The following is a 14,589-nucleotide window of genomic DNA, read 5'->3' as shown; positions in this document are numbered from 1 at the left end:
GACGGTGACACTTGTTTGAATGGATTTGCGCGCAGTAGTCGCATTACAAGTGTAGGTACCACCATGGGTGAAGTTAGCAGGTGAAACAATCAAGTTATTGGAGGAATCAATACTCGCACCAGGAGGTAATGACATAGCTCCATCATAGATCCAAGACACCGTTGGCGTCAGATCGCTCGAAACAGAACATGGCAGAAGAAGAGCTTCATACGCCCTCACAGTCACATTCGACGGGGGTTTGATAATGAACTTGAGAGCTGAATAAACGCTAAGATGAGCTGAGGACGTGTTTGTACCCCAGATGTTTGCTACAGTACACGCATATGAGCCACTGTCTTGTTTAGTGACGTTTTTCAAGGTCAAATTTCCTCCTTGGACGATACTTCTTTGGGAAGGAAGAGCTCCTTGAGACCTACTCCATGCAACTAGGCGCGGAGGGGGAATACTGAAAATTGCACATCTCATGGAGATGTCTTTTCCTTTCTCAGTCTCAATAAAATCAGGAAACACTTGTACAGAGGGAGGTGCTATAATTTGCAAAAGAAAAGAGACATGTTTACTAAAAAAGAGAGAAAACGGAGGAAGAGCAAGTGAAACGATATTACGGACATCATTCGGTTGCCTTAAGCTGGCTCTTAGGCCCCTTCACAAAAGTCCAGGAGCAAGAGCTAGAGTCTTCCTCGTTTCACCCAAAGAGAAGACCAGGAGCAAATGGTAAGTCTCGGATATAATATATGTAACATAAATTATTTTTATGGACACAGGCGAATCTATTGATGAAATATACCTTCGGTGCAGTTTCGTCCAAAGAGTCCATTTCTGCAAACACAGCGATAACCTTTGCTGGTGAATCCTGTTTGACATCGACGGATAGCAGGACAGGGATTACTAGAACAAGGGTTCTGTGAGGCAGAGAAATATTTCAATTGTATAAGTGTATAATTCAACAAAAAATATGTTATTGTCCTTTATTTGTTGTTTATGTTAAGTAACATGGCATCTAGTGGTATTCTGTGGTATTTTGAGACAGCGCATAACATACACAGGTATGACACTTCAAAGCATGACATCTCGTAACATGGAATGGGTTACCTGACATGACGTTACATGAAGTGACATCGTGTGAGGTCATTCTAAGTGCACAGCCCCTGATTCTATGACATCATTTGCAAGAAAGCTGTGATAGGATGGGTGCGAGATACATACCCTAAACGCTGCGGGGGTACAAGATATCCAAATGCTGTGATGTGATTTGTGCGAGATACATACCCTGATGCGGAAATCTGTTTGGTGCGAGATACATACCCTTATGCAGCAATCTTATTGGTGCGAGATAAATACCCAAATGCGGCGATCCGATTGGTGCGAGCAACATACCACTCTACACGCTAACATAGAGTTATTATTATTTTCTTTCTAAATAACTCAAAAGTGACATGACGTAATATGACGTGATATGACACCTTGTCACACAACACGTCACCAAATGTCACGACGTGACATGAATGACCTGAAATGGAATGGTAGGACTTGGTTTTAAGATGACTCGACGGAACATTTCAAGGTAGCGTGTACTTTACTATGCAATATATTTGTAGAACACGTAATGCTGGCGAATGAACTATTTATAATGACAGAGTAAAAAATACTATCGTACCCGGAATGATTTATAAACAGCTCCCTCTTCGAATTTGACATCCAAGGGATAAATTTTGTCTGTAGAATCGCTCAGTTCACACAAATACCTTCCGTCGAGATCCTGTGGCTGTCTCAAGTTGTACGAGACGCAGTCAGCATCCATAAAACAGTTCACTTCACAGGCGCTGGGCAATTCTATTTCTAGCCTTCTGAACACGTGACTCTCTAAGAAGAAGTTGTGGACCGAAGGATTCATTTTCACCAGTCGACAATCCTCTGGGAATGAAATAAAAGAGTTCCGTGCGCCGAGCCTAACTAGTGAGTCACGTAAAGTAGAACAAAAAAAGAAAGATGCCATGGTGTTCAAATTTACACCTAAGCTCTGGTCCGCCAAAGATCTCTCTTTGCTCTGATTAAACGAAACCTTCGAGTATTTCTCAAAGACATGGGAAATTAATATTTCAACAAATTCCAAAAACTCATTTCGCGGGAGGACGAGCTTTATATCTACGACAACAACAATTTTAGGGTTTCAGTGCAGTTTTAATGACTGATTGTTGGTTGAGAAAGAATTCTTAAAACGGATTATGTTTAAGTAAACTCGTGTCCGGCCTAAAATGAACGCAGAAATACGATGCGAAGAAATTAAATGGCTATGATGTAAGGTTGACATGAAAAAAGCAACAACAACGAAAAAAGCCAAACTTGAATTAGTTAACAATTAGCATAAGCATACAGAGTCCACACAAAATTATTTGTTTAATATTGCATTTTTAAAATTGCTTGAAATTTCTAACAAGCATCTGAAGTCTCAAAAATTTTGTCAGTGGAAACACTGTGAAAAATTTCCATCTGCTCAGAATGTATCCAGAGATCAGTTTTATATGCTGTTAAACTTCTATTTAGCTTTTTCCCTTCATTCGTTTGCCTTTTTCAATGACAACATTTTGGCAAATAGGTGTGAATTATTCTAGAATTAACCACTTCGTAAAATTCTGCAATCGGATTTGCGTGCATGTTCTCAAGGCTGTAAGTGACGTCTTTTGACTATATCGTACTAGCATTTAATGGTGATTTTCTAAAATGACACACTATTTCAAAACTTTGAAAATGAAGATCAAACACCAAGTTATAAGTTAATGATAAACGACATGTACAGTTAGGTGCATTAATGTTTCCACATGGCATAAAACTCCAACGCTCACCTTTGTTCGACGCCAAGCAACTTTTCCCCAAAGTTGCAAGTAGAAACAGAACTTGAAACGTTTCCATAATCTTGCAAAGTTTTTTTGACGCACTCTTGCATAGAAAGTGCAAAAAAAAAAAACAATCGTTTCTTTAGTGACTCGTGTTTGAGTGCTTTGTCGGCCGTTACAGCAGTAAATAATTAAGCTTACCACCTGCTATCAATATATATGTATAACTTTTGGAAGTGTGTCAAGTTTCAAAAGCATGGTCAATATTTTGAAATTGTTGTTTGTCAATAAGACCCGCTTCTTTAATGCTTTTAGCTTAAATTATTGACGTTTTATCAAGCGAAGCTTAGTACTCAGTTGGTGAGCAGGTGTCCTACCGACTCAAAATTTCGTTCGTATGATATTGACTATGATATTGAAACTAATGTTTCTGTTTGTATTAGTAATGTAAAGGTCCTCATTTTTAAGACGAAAAGTAAACCTTCACTTTTTTAACACCAAAACATAAACTCCGCTTGGTTAACTGTTCGCGTAATGTTTGATTTCCAAGGAAAATAATTGAAAAAAAGACAAATTACACACAGTTTGAAAACAAGTTGTTTATGCGACCTGAAATGAGAGTAGTGGAAAAAAGAAAACAGAAAATTAATTTACTACAAAGATAAACAAATATATCAATATACCAGTATGAAAACAATAGGTCCATTGTGAGTTTGAAAACCCTCGCTTTCATCACGATGACCTTTCTCATGTGATGGAGTCATATTTGGAAAAAAACGCAAAATTTATGTTAATATTAAAGGCTTTGCACCAGTCTCAGTTTCACAGAGGAAGAATTGTGCAACTCGGAAAATGTCTATTTACACCAAATTGCATGAAATTTTTTCAAGAAAGGATTGAGTTTCATGCGTTTCGGAAGAAATTAACGGTGAAAAAAGCATAGCTCGGGGAGTTGATCCTTGGACAACAAAGAAACACGCTCATCTAGTTGTTGAGGGGGTCTCGAGTCGACGCGATCTTCTTCTTCTCTTGATTTCGAGTCTGACATTACGCTGAGCGCCAACAAGTGTTTATAAAAGATCTGACATCAAACTACACACAATCTTTTTCCAGAACTATCTAAGTAAGCACACTAAGTTAATAATTCAAGGGGTCCTCCGATCGAGAAAAAAAAATATCTCCAATAATTTAAAGAATTAGGTAGTGTCATTTTGAGGCATTTCTTTTTTTCTTGGCAATCTGCGGCTTGAGGTCTACTCTAACAAGAATTTAAGTTTCTTGACCAATGAGAAGTTTGTGCGTGTTTAGAATATGGTTCATAGCTCGTTAAATTTAAAAATTAAATCGTGGAATACAACGAAGAAAAAAAATATTTTTGTTAAGTATGCAAATAGACGAGTGGTATTTCTTTCTCCATGACAACCTCTTCCAAACAAAACTAGAAAATTTTGTTGTAATTGCCTTCTCACACATGCCTTGTGGATATGGCTCCAAGAAAATCAAAGACAGAAATTAAACCACCATTCCTGGTTAAGGGACAAGCTAAATTATTGAAAAAGTTCACAAAAATGTTTCTTGTTTTCCATTCCTTAAGGTGTCAAACTTGCGGCGAGTCAACTTCATCCAAATCTTTCGCCCACGTATGTAAAGATCAAAACCGGTTTCACGGTTAAAGAAAATTTCATTTAATGAAATAACTTCAAGTTTATCAGTAGCATTCCAGTTTTCCTAGGGTGTGATATCCTTCCTCATTAGCACCACCAGTGTCACCGAATCTCAGCTGAATGACAGGAAGGTCAGATTTGATTGTCAAAAAGCCACTGTCCTCCCGCCAAACAAAATCATTTTTATCACAATTACAGGGCTTGTCTGTTCGGGCGCAGGAGTTAGTCACTCCGCATGCGCATCCCTGAGAAGCTCCGCCCCAATACCTCATGGTCTGACCATTACGTGAAACCCACCAACTCATATAGCCCAGCCTTAATGTAGCACCATAGCATTCATATTTGATAAATTGATGGCAGTTTCCTGACACGTTTATCAGTCTTTTGATCTGTGAGAGGTTGCTGTAGCGGTAGTGAATGTCACGGCTGTAGTTCCCACGCGCGTCGTATCCTGTGACATGGATTCTTTCCTCACTGTCGTGACTGATAACTGTCACTCCAACGCCTCCTTGGTCACTCATGTTACAATAAACAAGAAATGGATCCTCGCCAAGAACACCGTCAGGATCAATGATATAATAGCCACTTACTTCACTGATGTCTGTCTTCACTCTGGCGCAGGTGTCGGGATACTTGACATAAACGGTGACTCTTGCTCGAATGACTCTGACTGCATTATACGCAGTGCAAGTGTAAACACCAACATGATTGAAATTCGCAGATGTAAGAGTTAAATTATTTGACGAATCAACACTTGCACCACTAGGCAAGAACCAGGTCTTGCCATAGGTCCAAAACATTCTTGGAGTTAGAAAGCTTGAAGCAGAACACGGCAGTACAAGAACCTCATAAGCCTTCACTATCACTAACGGAGGAGGTTTGATGGTGAACTTGAGGGGAGCGTGGACTCTCAGCTGAACTGAGGATGAGTCTGTGCCCCAGGTATTTGTTGCAGTACACACATACGACCCACTGTCTTGTTTAGTGACGTATCTCAGGAATAAATACTCTTTATATAGAAAATGGGAAGGAAGACTTCCTTGAGAGCGGCTCCATGTGACCAAGTGTGGGGGAGGAAAACTGACAATTTTACATCTCGCGTAAGTGTTTTTTCCTTCTTCAGTATCGATAACATCGGGAAACACTTGCACGTATGGAGGTGCTACAGTTTCCAAAAGACAAGAAAAAACACGTTTATTTTGAAAAAAAAGAAAAACTAGAGAAGGGAGGAGAAAAAATCGGAAACGACTTATGGATGTCATTCGGTTGCCAAGCGTGGCCATAGGTTCTTTTAGGTCAAGAGTCTTCCTCCTTTCGCTCGAGAAAAAGACAAAAATGGAATCGTATGGTAATTGAATTGAACTTCGATATCTGTATTGGACGAATAATTTTTAAACACAGTCAGTGCAACATACCTTCAGTGCAGTCTCTTCCAAAGTGTCCATTTATGCAAACACAGCGATAACCTTTGCGGGTGAATCCTGTTTGGCATCGCTGGATCGCAGAACAGGGATTACTAGAGCAAGGGTTCTGTGAGGCAGAGAAAGTTGATGTTGGTATAAATGGCGAGTCCGCCATAGTGGCCTCGTCCGATCCTTTTGGTTTATTCTTATTAGCTATGGCATCTAATTGCTTGCTGTGGTATGGTTAAGTTAACAAGGTGTGGCATAATTATAACATGATCAACCGACGTGGAAAGGGATGAAAAAACAGGACGTGGCTGATGCATCATGGTATGACATTCTATGTTGTGACACCCATGAAAAAGCATGGTATGACAAAAAAAAAAAGGAATGGAATGACAAAACATGGCATGACATAACATCACATGTCATTACATCACATCACAGGTCATGACATCCCATTACATGACTGACCTGAAACGGGATAGGATGAAACGACATTACGCGTCATGGGACAGTATGAATTAATATATGATATCACTGAAACAGTCGCAATACTGGCTTCTGACGAAACTTATAATGATAGAATTAAGGTTACCATCGTACCTGGAATGATTGATAGACAGCTCCCTTTTCGTATTTGACATCAAAGGGATGAATTTCCTTTGTAGAATTGTTCAGTTCACATAGATACCCTCCATCTGGATCCTGTGGCTGTCTCAGGTTGTAAGAGACACAGTCTGCCGCCATATAACAACTCACTTCACAGGCGCTAGCTGATATTATCTCCCGCCTCCTGATCACGTGATTCTCCAAGAAAAAGTCGTGGATCAAATGATCCATTTCCACCTGTCGACACTCCTCTAAGAATGAAAAAAAAAATCACCGCACCATTCCCGCGCCAAGCAAAGCTAATAAATTATAGGAAAAGTAGAACGAAAGATGAAGTTTGAAAGATGTAGATTGACTTCACAGCTCTGGACCTTCATAAATCTCTTTTCGCTCGGACTCAGACGGAAATCCTACGGATCTAACAGGCTTACATAAAAAAGAGGATTTTCCCAAATTCAAGAGAATTATTTCGCGGGAAGGAGAGTTATTTTTTACGGCAACAATGAATTCAGGCGCTAGGAGCATGCGCTTTAAACAACACATGGCCAGTTGAGATAAAATCCTTCATGTGAAACTGAAGATCTTTCAGTGAACTTACGTCACCTAAAATTTAAACAGAAACACGCATCGAGGCAATTATACAGTCCTGATTCATTTAAATCATCCCAGAAGTAACCATTATGTAAAATCTTGCAATCGGGTTTGCGTGCATGTTTGTCATAGCAGTAAGTGACATATTTTCCACTCGTACCCAATGGTGGGTTTCTAGGACAACATATCGTTTCTACAAAGTGATAAAAGACTATCAGGTTATTCACAGGTGTCGAGTATGGCCACTTGTTCTCAATTCTGTGCCCAAATAACACCTAAATGCTCACCTTCGTTCAACGCCGAGCAATTTTTACCCAAGATTGCAATAAGAAAGAGAACTTGAAACGTTTCCATAATCTTGCATAGACTTGTTTTTCATACCGTTTCGAACACAAAGTATAAAATCCTCACTTTGTCTGAGTTTTTTCTCCGCCGTCGCAGCAGTAAATAATTTAATTTATCACCTGCTCTGACTATGTAAGCATAACTGTTGAAAGTGTATCAATTTTTAATAGTAGTTCAACTTTGCCAATGTATAATGTTTATAATCAAGGCCCACTTCTTTAAAGTCTTGTAATCCAATTATCGACGCTCAAATTATTAAGCACAAATAACTTAAAGCTGTTAACCAGATGTCCAAACAACTCAATATTTGGTTGTATGACATTGAATTTTCCCTATAAACCAGAAAATTATGTTATTTCCGTTTCATTCATGTAAGGCATCGAATTGTTGGAGGGGCAAAGTAAACCCTTTCTTGCCAGCAGTATTGAAAAAGGTTCACGTAGTAATTGCCTATCTCCGAAAATAGAAAATAAGACCAATTTGCACCAACTGAAAAACAAGTTGTATTTACGGCTTGAAACGGAATTCGTTTGTCGAAACATGAGCTAATTAGACATAATTACTTAAATACACAAATAGACCACGATAGTTCCACTCCGAGTCCTATAAACCTTCTCTTTGATAGGTTACCAGTCGTGTTTTACGCACAATCGTTTGCAATCAGTGGATTCGTACCCAGCTGAGATCATTCGTAATCAGCCAGTTGACTCGCTCCATGCCGAAACTAATAATCTATGTTTTGCCTGTTAAATATGTTTGAAGTAAGGTCGATTTCTTATCACCGCTAATGAACTTGCACGATACACTAATTAGCTAAATGTTTGGAAAGACAATAAACTGTTTTATTAGAAATGTCACACTCACCTTCTGCTAGGCAATAATTTAGTTGGTCATGTTAAGAGGTCTTAAGGAGATCACTGGTATACGGAACAGAAATCTTACTCTCTTGACTAACTTGTCGTACACAATAATCAACGTGTGTTCAGCTAGGTTTGGTCGTTACTAAATGTTAGGACAGGTACGAATCGATCACCCTTTGATAACGTAAACCTTTCTTGTGTAAAGCAGTTATATTTGGAAGAGAGTGAAATTTCATTTTCATAATCAAGGCTTTATATAATTGAACTTTCGCTTCAAAGCACATGAATTGTGCTACCAGGAAATTGCCTACTGATCAATTCACGTTATTAATTTTCTTCCCGTTTGGAGTACAGTGCGATCTTCAACATGTTCAAAAGACCACATTTTTATATTATAATGAGCATCTTTTAGTTAGGCGACTGTCTTTTGGTTTTGACACGGAATATACCCAATCACACAACACACCTTCGTCCGGAGAAAAAAAAAGATTTAGGTAGGCTGAATACAGTTTTTCCTTTTTGCTCAAATGATTTCCACACCTGTGTTGACCAAAGGTAAGAGAATACAAACATTTAAAATTATCTTGCCAAAGTTGCAGTGGTGGGCGTGGTATGGCAATCGTCATTGTTATGCTGGCGTTATGGGGAAATCCAATCAAACAGTTTTTGGGGACAGTTTCGAAAAAGTCCTCGAACAGGATTTTAATTTTAGGGGTAAGGCATCACTATTGACTGAATTTCAAGCAATTTAATCTAGCCGTTTTTACATTACGATGCCGCAAAGTTTTTTTTGTCTATTTATCAGTTGCAAAATTATACTGCTAAGGGAAAAAACTCTAACTCTACCGAGTGATTTACATTTGTTTTTCGTGTGTCAAATGTGTTCTAAGCTATTGTGCTGAATTTGAAACCAGTTCCTCGTATCAATGAGGAACTACAGCTTATGAAATTACGAGTATTATTTACCATAATATTTCCTAAAGGTTAATCCGAGGTTAAGTCTGTTGGAAAAGGTTCCGTAAAATTCTTTACGTAAAATAAAACATATTTACATCAATTCAGAATGATCAATTTTTTTCGATATTGATGTGAAGTAAGTCGGATGAAGATGCCCTTTACGAATCTCCTGTGCTCTCCAAACTTCCCACCTGCTTCAAATCTCGATAAACGTACTTGCACTCGCTGCCGCAAGAGCCAAATGTAAATTTGAATCCTTGGCAACAAGACTTTGGCATCGTTTTCACTTCATAATGAGAGAAGATTTTCACTCTTGTCGGACTGGCTTGGCCCTATCTTGGATTTCTAGTATAAAAGTTTTTATCTTCTTGGAAACGGACTGATGCCTGCAGAATTTATTACAGCGTTAGGCTTTATTGTTACCAATGTGCACTTGAAGCGAAACTGAAAATTGTCTTGGCGCCACATAGTAACCTCGAGTTGCCTTTTATTTGGCTTGAATCACCGAGAAGGATAACCTTTTTATAATCATGCGGGTGTTTAAGCGTTTTCACGAAAACAGCAGTCACGCTGGCTCAGATCCTTTCCCTAAGACTCTTGCTCGTAAAGAACCGGTTTGATTACAGAGTACCCACACAATTGTCAGATTGGCTTGTACTTCGATTGAAATTTAGAGAAAATATAAATATGTTATTTACCGGCTAAGGGTCGGTCCGTATGGTAAAAAACTGTGACCTTGGTCTTGAAAATTAAAACTGCGCTCGCTCTTTCACTAAGAACAAATTGTTTGAGAAAATTCAGATATTAAATAAATGAAAGTTCCATCGATAACTTCAACTGTAACCAATGCAAATACCTCACGTTTTAATTTTCTAGGTACTTTCCGTGAACGATTAAAATTAATTGCAGACGGTTTTTAGGCCGCTTGTCAACCAAGGTAATGACACTATTGCTTAAACAAATTCATTCTGAAACCAATATTTTGAGAGAGAGAAAAGAGAGGATTAATAAGTTATTCATCGGCTTGAGGTAGTGACCGACGTCTTTGCTCAAAAATACTGCCCAGCTGGAAAACGAGATATATTTATGAAAAATGGCAAGAAAGTAGACATGTACTCGGCGACTCACGAAAGCGTTACCGTTGCCCGTGGGCAGAGATAGGAAAATACAGACCGGGTAAAGAACCAATCAGATCGCAGGATTCGTTACCGTGCACCTTGAAAAAAAAATAAATGGAAATATCGGAAAGCTCCTTATTATGCCTCGAGATAAATTTTGACGAATATTCAACATCAAAATAAATGTTATTTCTCCTAGTATGTTTCGATATTTCCAACCATATCCTCCAAATTCAAATTTTCAATCAACCACACCCTTTGTGTGGGCTTCTTGTGGTGAGCAGGTAATTTTAGTGTTAACAACCGAGTTGAAAACGTTAATTGGCCACCGGAAAGAGTAAAAAAGCTGACGTTTCGAGCGTTAGCCCTTCGTCAGAGCGATTGGTGTGGCGATTCCTGTGGTGATTTGGGCGAAACGCGAATCAGTAAATTTGGAGCTTCCCACTGTTTTCTCGTCCTCTCTATGACTAATTTTTTTCAATTTTTTTTGTTGGCAGAAATACTATCCCGGCCTCTCCCAAAGCAACTCATTTGTTAGTGAAGACTGGCGAGCGCGTTTGTACAAAAGGTGCAATTCCAGTCCTCTTTGGGATGGTTTAACAGGCTCTCGCGTGTTAGACCTGCAGTGCACGATCATATCACTTTGGTGTCATTCCGGCAGAAGTATAGCACAGCAGTTTACCCAGAGTATAATAGACTTCTTCATAGCTATCTCCCGTATCACCAAAGCTCAGCTGAATGACTGGAAGGTGACTCCTGTTAGTAAGAAGACCACTGTCCTTCCGCCAAACAAAGTCATTCTTTGCACAGTTACAATGCCGTTCTGGAGCGTCACAGGAGTTTGTCAGTCCGCATGCGCACCCTTTCCCGTGAGGAACTCCTCCCCAGTACTTCATTTTTTCACGCTCTCGTGACAACCAGTATGCATCATTTATTGTAGCTCCGTGGCATTCGACTTTAATGAATTGCTCACACTTCTCTGAAGCTTGTGTCAAAGCCGCTAATTGAGAGAGGCTGGTACCAATGTAGTGTACGTTACGTGTATAGTGCCCTGGTAACTCAAATCCTTTCACGTGGGTTTTTTTCTCGCTGTCGTGACTGACAACTGCCACTCCAACACCTCCTTTGTCAGTCATGTTACAATAAACTGAAAAAGGATCCTCGCCAAGTTCGCCGTCAGGATCAATGACGTAGTTACCACTGACGTCACTGATGTTTGCCCTCACTTTGGTGCAGGTTTCAGGGTACTTGACACGAACAACGACATTGCCTTGTAGGTAGCTCACCTTATCAATGGCATTGCAACTGTAATTTCCTTCATGACTGAAATTGGCCGATAAAACAATCAGTTTGTCGAAGGAGTCAAAAATCACGTCTTGAGGAAACGATGATGTTCCATTGAACATCCACGAAACGTTGACTGCCAAGTCACTTGAGATGGAACAAAACAGCTTCCGCGTCTGACCGTTGTACAAAAGTACAGAGGATGGTAGTCTGCTGATAAACTTAAGACCCGAATACACCTCAAGCCGTGCAGTTGATGAATTGCTTCCCATAATGCTTGTGGCCGTACACACATAGGAACCGCTGTCGTTTTTGCTGACGTTTAAAATGGTAAGCGCCGCTGCGTCAATTACGCTTCGCGAATCTAACAAACTTCCTTGGAGCCTGTCCCACGTGACTTTAGCGCCAAACTGTCCAGTGACGTTACATATGAATGTCACGTTCCTTCCCTCCTTAGTGACTTTCGTCTTAGGTGTAATTGTCACAGAAGGAAGAAGGCCTGAAAAAGGTCACATATACTTTGTATTATTGCTTCGTATACGCAAACCTATATTGATCAAAGCATTTACATTTTCCTTTAAGCTCTGTACGCCAGCTACAAGCTTTTTGGGAAAGAATTCCCCTATAACCCGGTTCAAAAGTCGACTTACATCCGTTAAAAGTTGCCTAAACCACAAAATGTTTTTGAAAAAATTGTTGTCTTTTTTTATGTGCGCCTTCCACGGAAATCTAGGAAGAGAAAACTTGCTTGCATAACTTTAGCTAAAGGATACAAAAATAAAGAAATTCCAATAAATAATAAGAAAGATGATAAATTTTAAGTACTGCAAAGAATTAGGGCAAGATGATTAGTCTTCTCATCACGAGCGAGGGAAAAAAACATTACTGAGTTCCCATGGAGAATCGCACTCTAACTAGACGCATGACGCAGTCGACATTGTTAATCCTGGTAGTGTGCATGACACATATCGCATATGTACCTGATACTGGCTCATCTCATCATAGAGAGAGTTTCTGTAGCCCAGTGCACGTGGTAGCGCATCGGAGTGTAGAATCCTAATGTCTGAGGTTCATTACTCATGGTAACTCAGTGTTTGTCCTACGTTTGTGACAAGACGATAAAAAAAATCTTTCCCTTATCCCGAAATAGAGACAAGAGTACCTCGCATACAGCGATATCCTTGTTCTGTAAACCCGTTTTGACAAACTGTATCATCAGGACAGGGACGGCTTTGGCAAGCGTTCTGCAATGACATATGGAGGAAAAATCACCTTCGATATAAAAAAATATAGGTGCATCTCTTTTGTGTTTGTTGTAGTCTTCTCAAGAGAGGCTCGATTGAAAAGTCGTTTGGCAAGTGAAGAGCACGTACTCAAGGACCAAAGCAGTATATCAGACTGCTTTTCAAATTAGTCTATGTCGTAATATTGCATAGCTAGGCTCCATTTCCGGTTAGCGGTCATCATGTTATTAGTACCCAGGCCACCGCGAGAGGTTTCCTCTATAAAATTCTGTTAGTCTTTAGCTAAGGTATCACGGAAGGAACAAAAGTCATATTTTTTCAATTTCCTGAAAATTTCATTTATGGAAAAGAAAACAAAGATCTCCTAATTTCTGAAATTTCAATTTTACGTTATGTTTTATGTCAGGAGATACAAAGCAAAGATTAATTTAAGAGTAGAACGGAAGGCGTGAGATTGACGACATTCCATGTCAACTTCTTGTCGTCAACTAATCAACGATTACAAAACCATTATTGATCTACAATGACGCACTGAAGGGTTTTGAACAGTTAGAAATCGCTAATTCGTTATCACTTTGGTTCTTTCCAAGAGCTAGAGACGGAATTGTTCTTGTAATTCTAGTGTTGTTATCAAGTTGTTGTCCAAAAGCGACAAAAGTCTATTTTGCAGTTCCGGAAAAAAGAAAAAATTTCTTCGCAGTTTGTATCGGAACGGAAATATTGTTGACTGACAGCGTTGTGGCGGCTTCAGTTCTTAACTTTGAAGAGTTTATTTTCCTCCGACATTCAGTCATTTTCCGCGAGCTTTGGAAATAATACCAGAAATGAAATGAACCCCAAGGACGTGTATGGGATTTTTCCATTTTTTCTTAGTTTATGAGACAAAGCGTCTGCATTTAAAACCTTTCTCAAAAGCGTAATTTTGAAGTTAGAAAAACTATTTTTCGGCGTATTCTGGTTGTGTCACAATGAAATTTACCCGATCCCCCTGAGGTTCTGTAATATTCTAATGATCTCTCTCTCATCGGCTGTCAATTCTGTCAGCGACGACTAATCCCCGTCCGTTTTCCCTGTAATAAAAAGGGGGAGTTTAACTGTACTGCTTACCTCAAATGACTGGTAGACAAATCCTGCGCGATGCTCGAGATCATTGGGGTGCATCACGTGATCCGAATTGCTCAGCTCGCACTCATGATTTCCGTCCACAGGAGGACCAAGGTTGAAGGACATGCAATTTGCTTCTTTAAAGCACTGTGTCAGGCAAATGCTGTCTATTTTCACAGTGATGTTTTTGAGCAGGTGACCAAGAAGGACTACTTCATTTTTTGGATATTTATGCCTTAACACGCGGCAATCTGTAAACAAGTTATTAATTTTCGGTCTCTCGGTCTATTTTCAAAACTTTCTTAATTATGCTTATAACTGCGATGCTATTTCTCAGAGTTGTTAAACGATTTGAAATAACGTATTCATTCTTCACGAGTTTATCATTTCTCGGTTGGATTGAAAACTCATATAGGTTTCTGTTCTATCTTCCTCTCCATAAATCCAATATGAAAATATTAGAAATTCAACAAATCTTGAATGAAGAGTGTGTTTCACTAGAGGATAAAAGTGTTTCACAAACATCTGTTTGTAATAAAAAATTAATGACTGTACATAGGTGTAGATGAAAAT

At 39.2% G+C, this 14,589-nt stretch overlaps 3 protein-coding genes across 3 annotated transcripts in view; all 3 read right to left on the bottom strand.

Moving 5' to 3' along the window:
* Positions 1-1,894, bottom strand: part of LOC131791360 (uncharacterized) — a 2,491-nt gene extending 597 nt beyond the window's left edge. Inside the window, exons 1-3 of the mRNA XM_059108695.2 lie at positions 1,658-1,894; positions 788-902; positions 1-527 (exon numbers count right to left, since the gene is read on the bottom strand). The exon at positions 1-527 is cut by the window's left edge and continues 597 nt beyond it. Coding sequence (XP_058964678.2) covers positions 1-527; positions 788-902; positions 1,658-1,894 — 879 coding nt within the window. The remainder of the gene's footprint in view (positions 528-787; positions 903-1,657) is intronic.
* A 2,648-nt stretch (positions 1,895-4,542) lies between these two features.
* Positions 4,543-6,744, bottom strand: LOC131791361 (uncharacterized). Its single transcript, XM_066171889.1, has 3 exons — positions 6,508-6,744; positions 5,914-6,028; positions 4,543-5,660 (listed from the first exon to the last, which is right to left on the bottom strand). The coding sequence occupies exons 1-3, from the start codon at positions 6,742-6,744 to the stop codon at positions 4,543-4,545; spliced, it is 1,470 nt and encodes a 489-aa protein (XP_066027986.1).
* Positions 6,745-11,006: 4,262 nt separating this feature from the next.
* LOC131791352 (contactin-associated protein 1-like) lies at positions 11,007-11,804 on the bottom strand. The gene has a single exon (XM_059108687.2). The coding sequence runs from the start codon at positions 11,788-11,790 to the stop codon at positions 11,023-11,025; it is 768 nt and encodes a 255-aa protein (XP_058964670.2). The 5' UTR covers positions 11,791-11,804; the 3' UTR covers positions 11,007-11,022.
* Positions 11,805-14,589: the final 2,785 nt, after the last annotated feature.

This window comes from Pocillopora verrucosa, chromosome 9, assembly GCF_036669915.1.
Source record: "Pocillopora verrucosa isolate sample1 chromosome 9, ASM3666991v2, whole genome shotgun sequence".
NCBI lineage: Eukaryota > Metazoa > Cnidaria > Anthozoa > Scleractinia > Pocilloporidae > Pocillopora > Pocillopora verrucosa.
The sequence above is the reverse complement of the archived record's forward strand: the minus strand, read 5'-3'. Positions and strand labels throughout refer to the sequence as shown.

Bases quoted from the DNA above. Each gene is read 5' to 3' on its own strand.
- LOC131791361 (XM_066171889.1), bottom strand. From the start codon at position 6,744: ATGGATCATTTGATCCACGACTTTTTCTTGGAGAATCACGTGATCAGG. The intron at 6,029-6,507 runs GTACGATGGTAA...TCTGCCTCACAG, and splicing joins CTGTCTATCAATCATTCCAG to AACCCTTGCTCTAGTAATCC. The intron at 5,661-5,913 runs GTATGTTGCACT...TGGAAACTGTAG, and splicing joins TGGAAGAGACTGCACTGAAG to CACCTCCATACGTGCAAGTG.
- LOC131791352 (XM_059108687.2), bottom strand. From the start codon at position 11,790: ATGTTCAATGGAACATCATCGTTTCCTCAAGACGTGATTTTTGACTCC.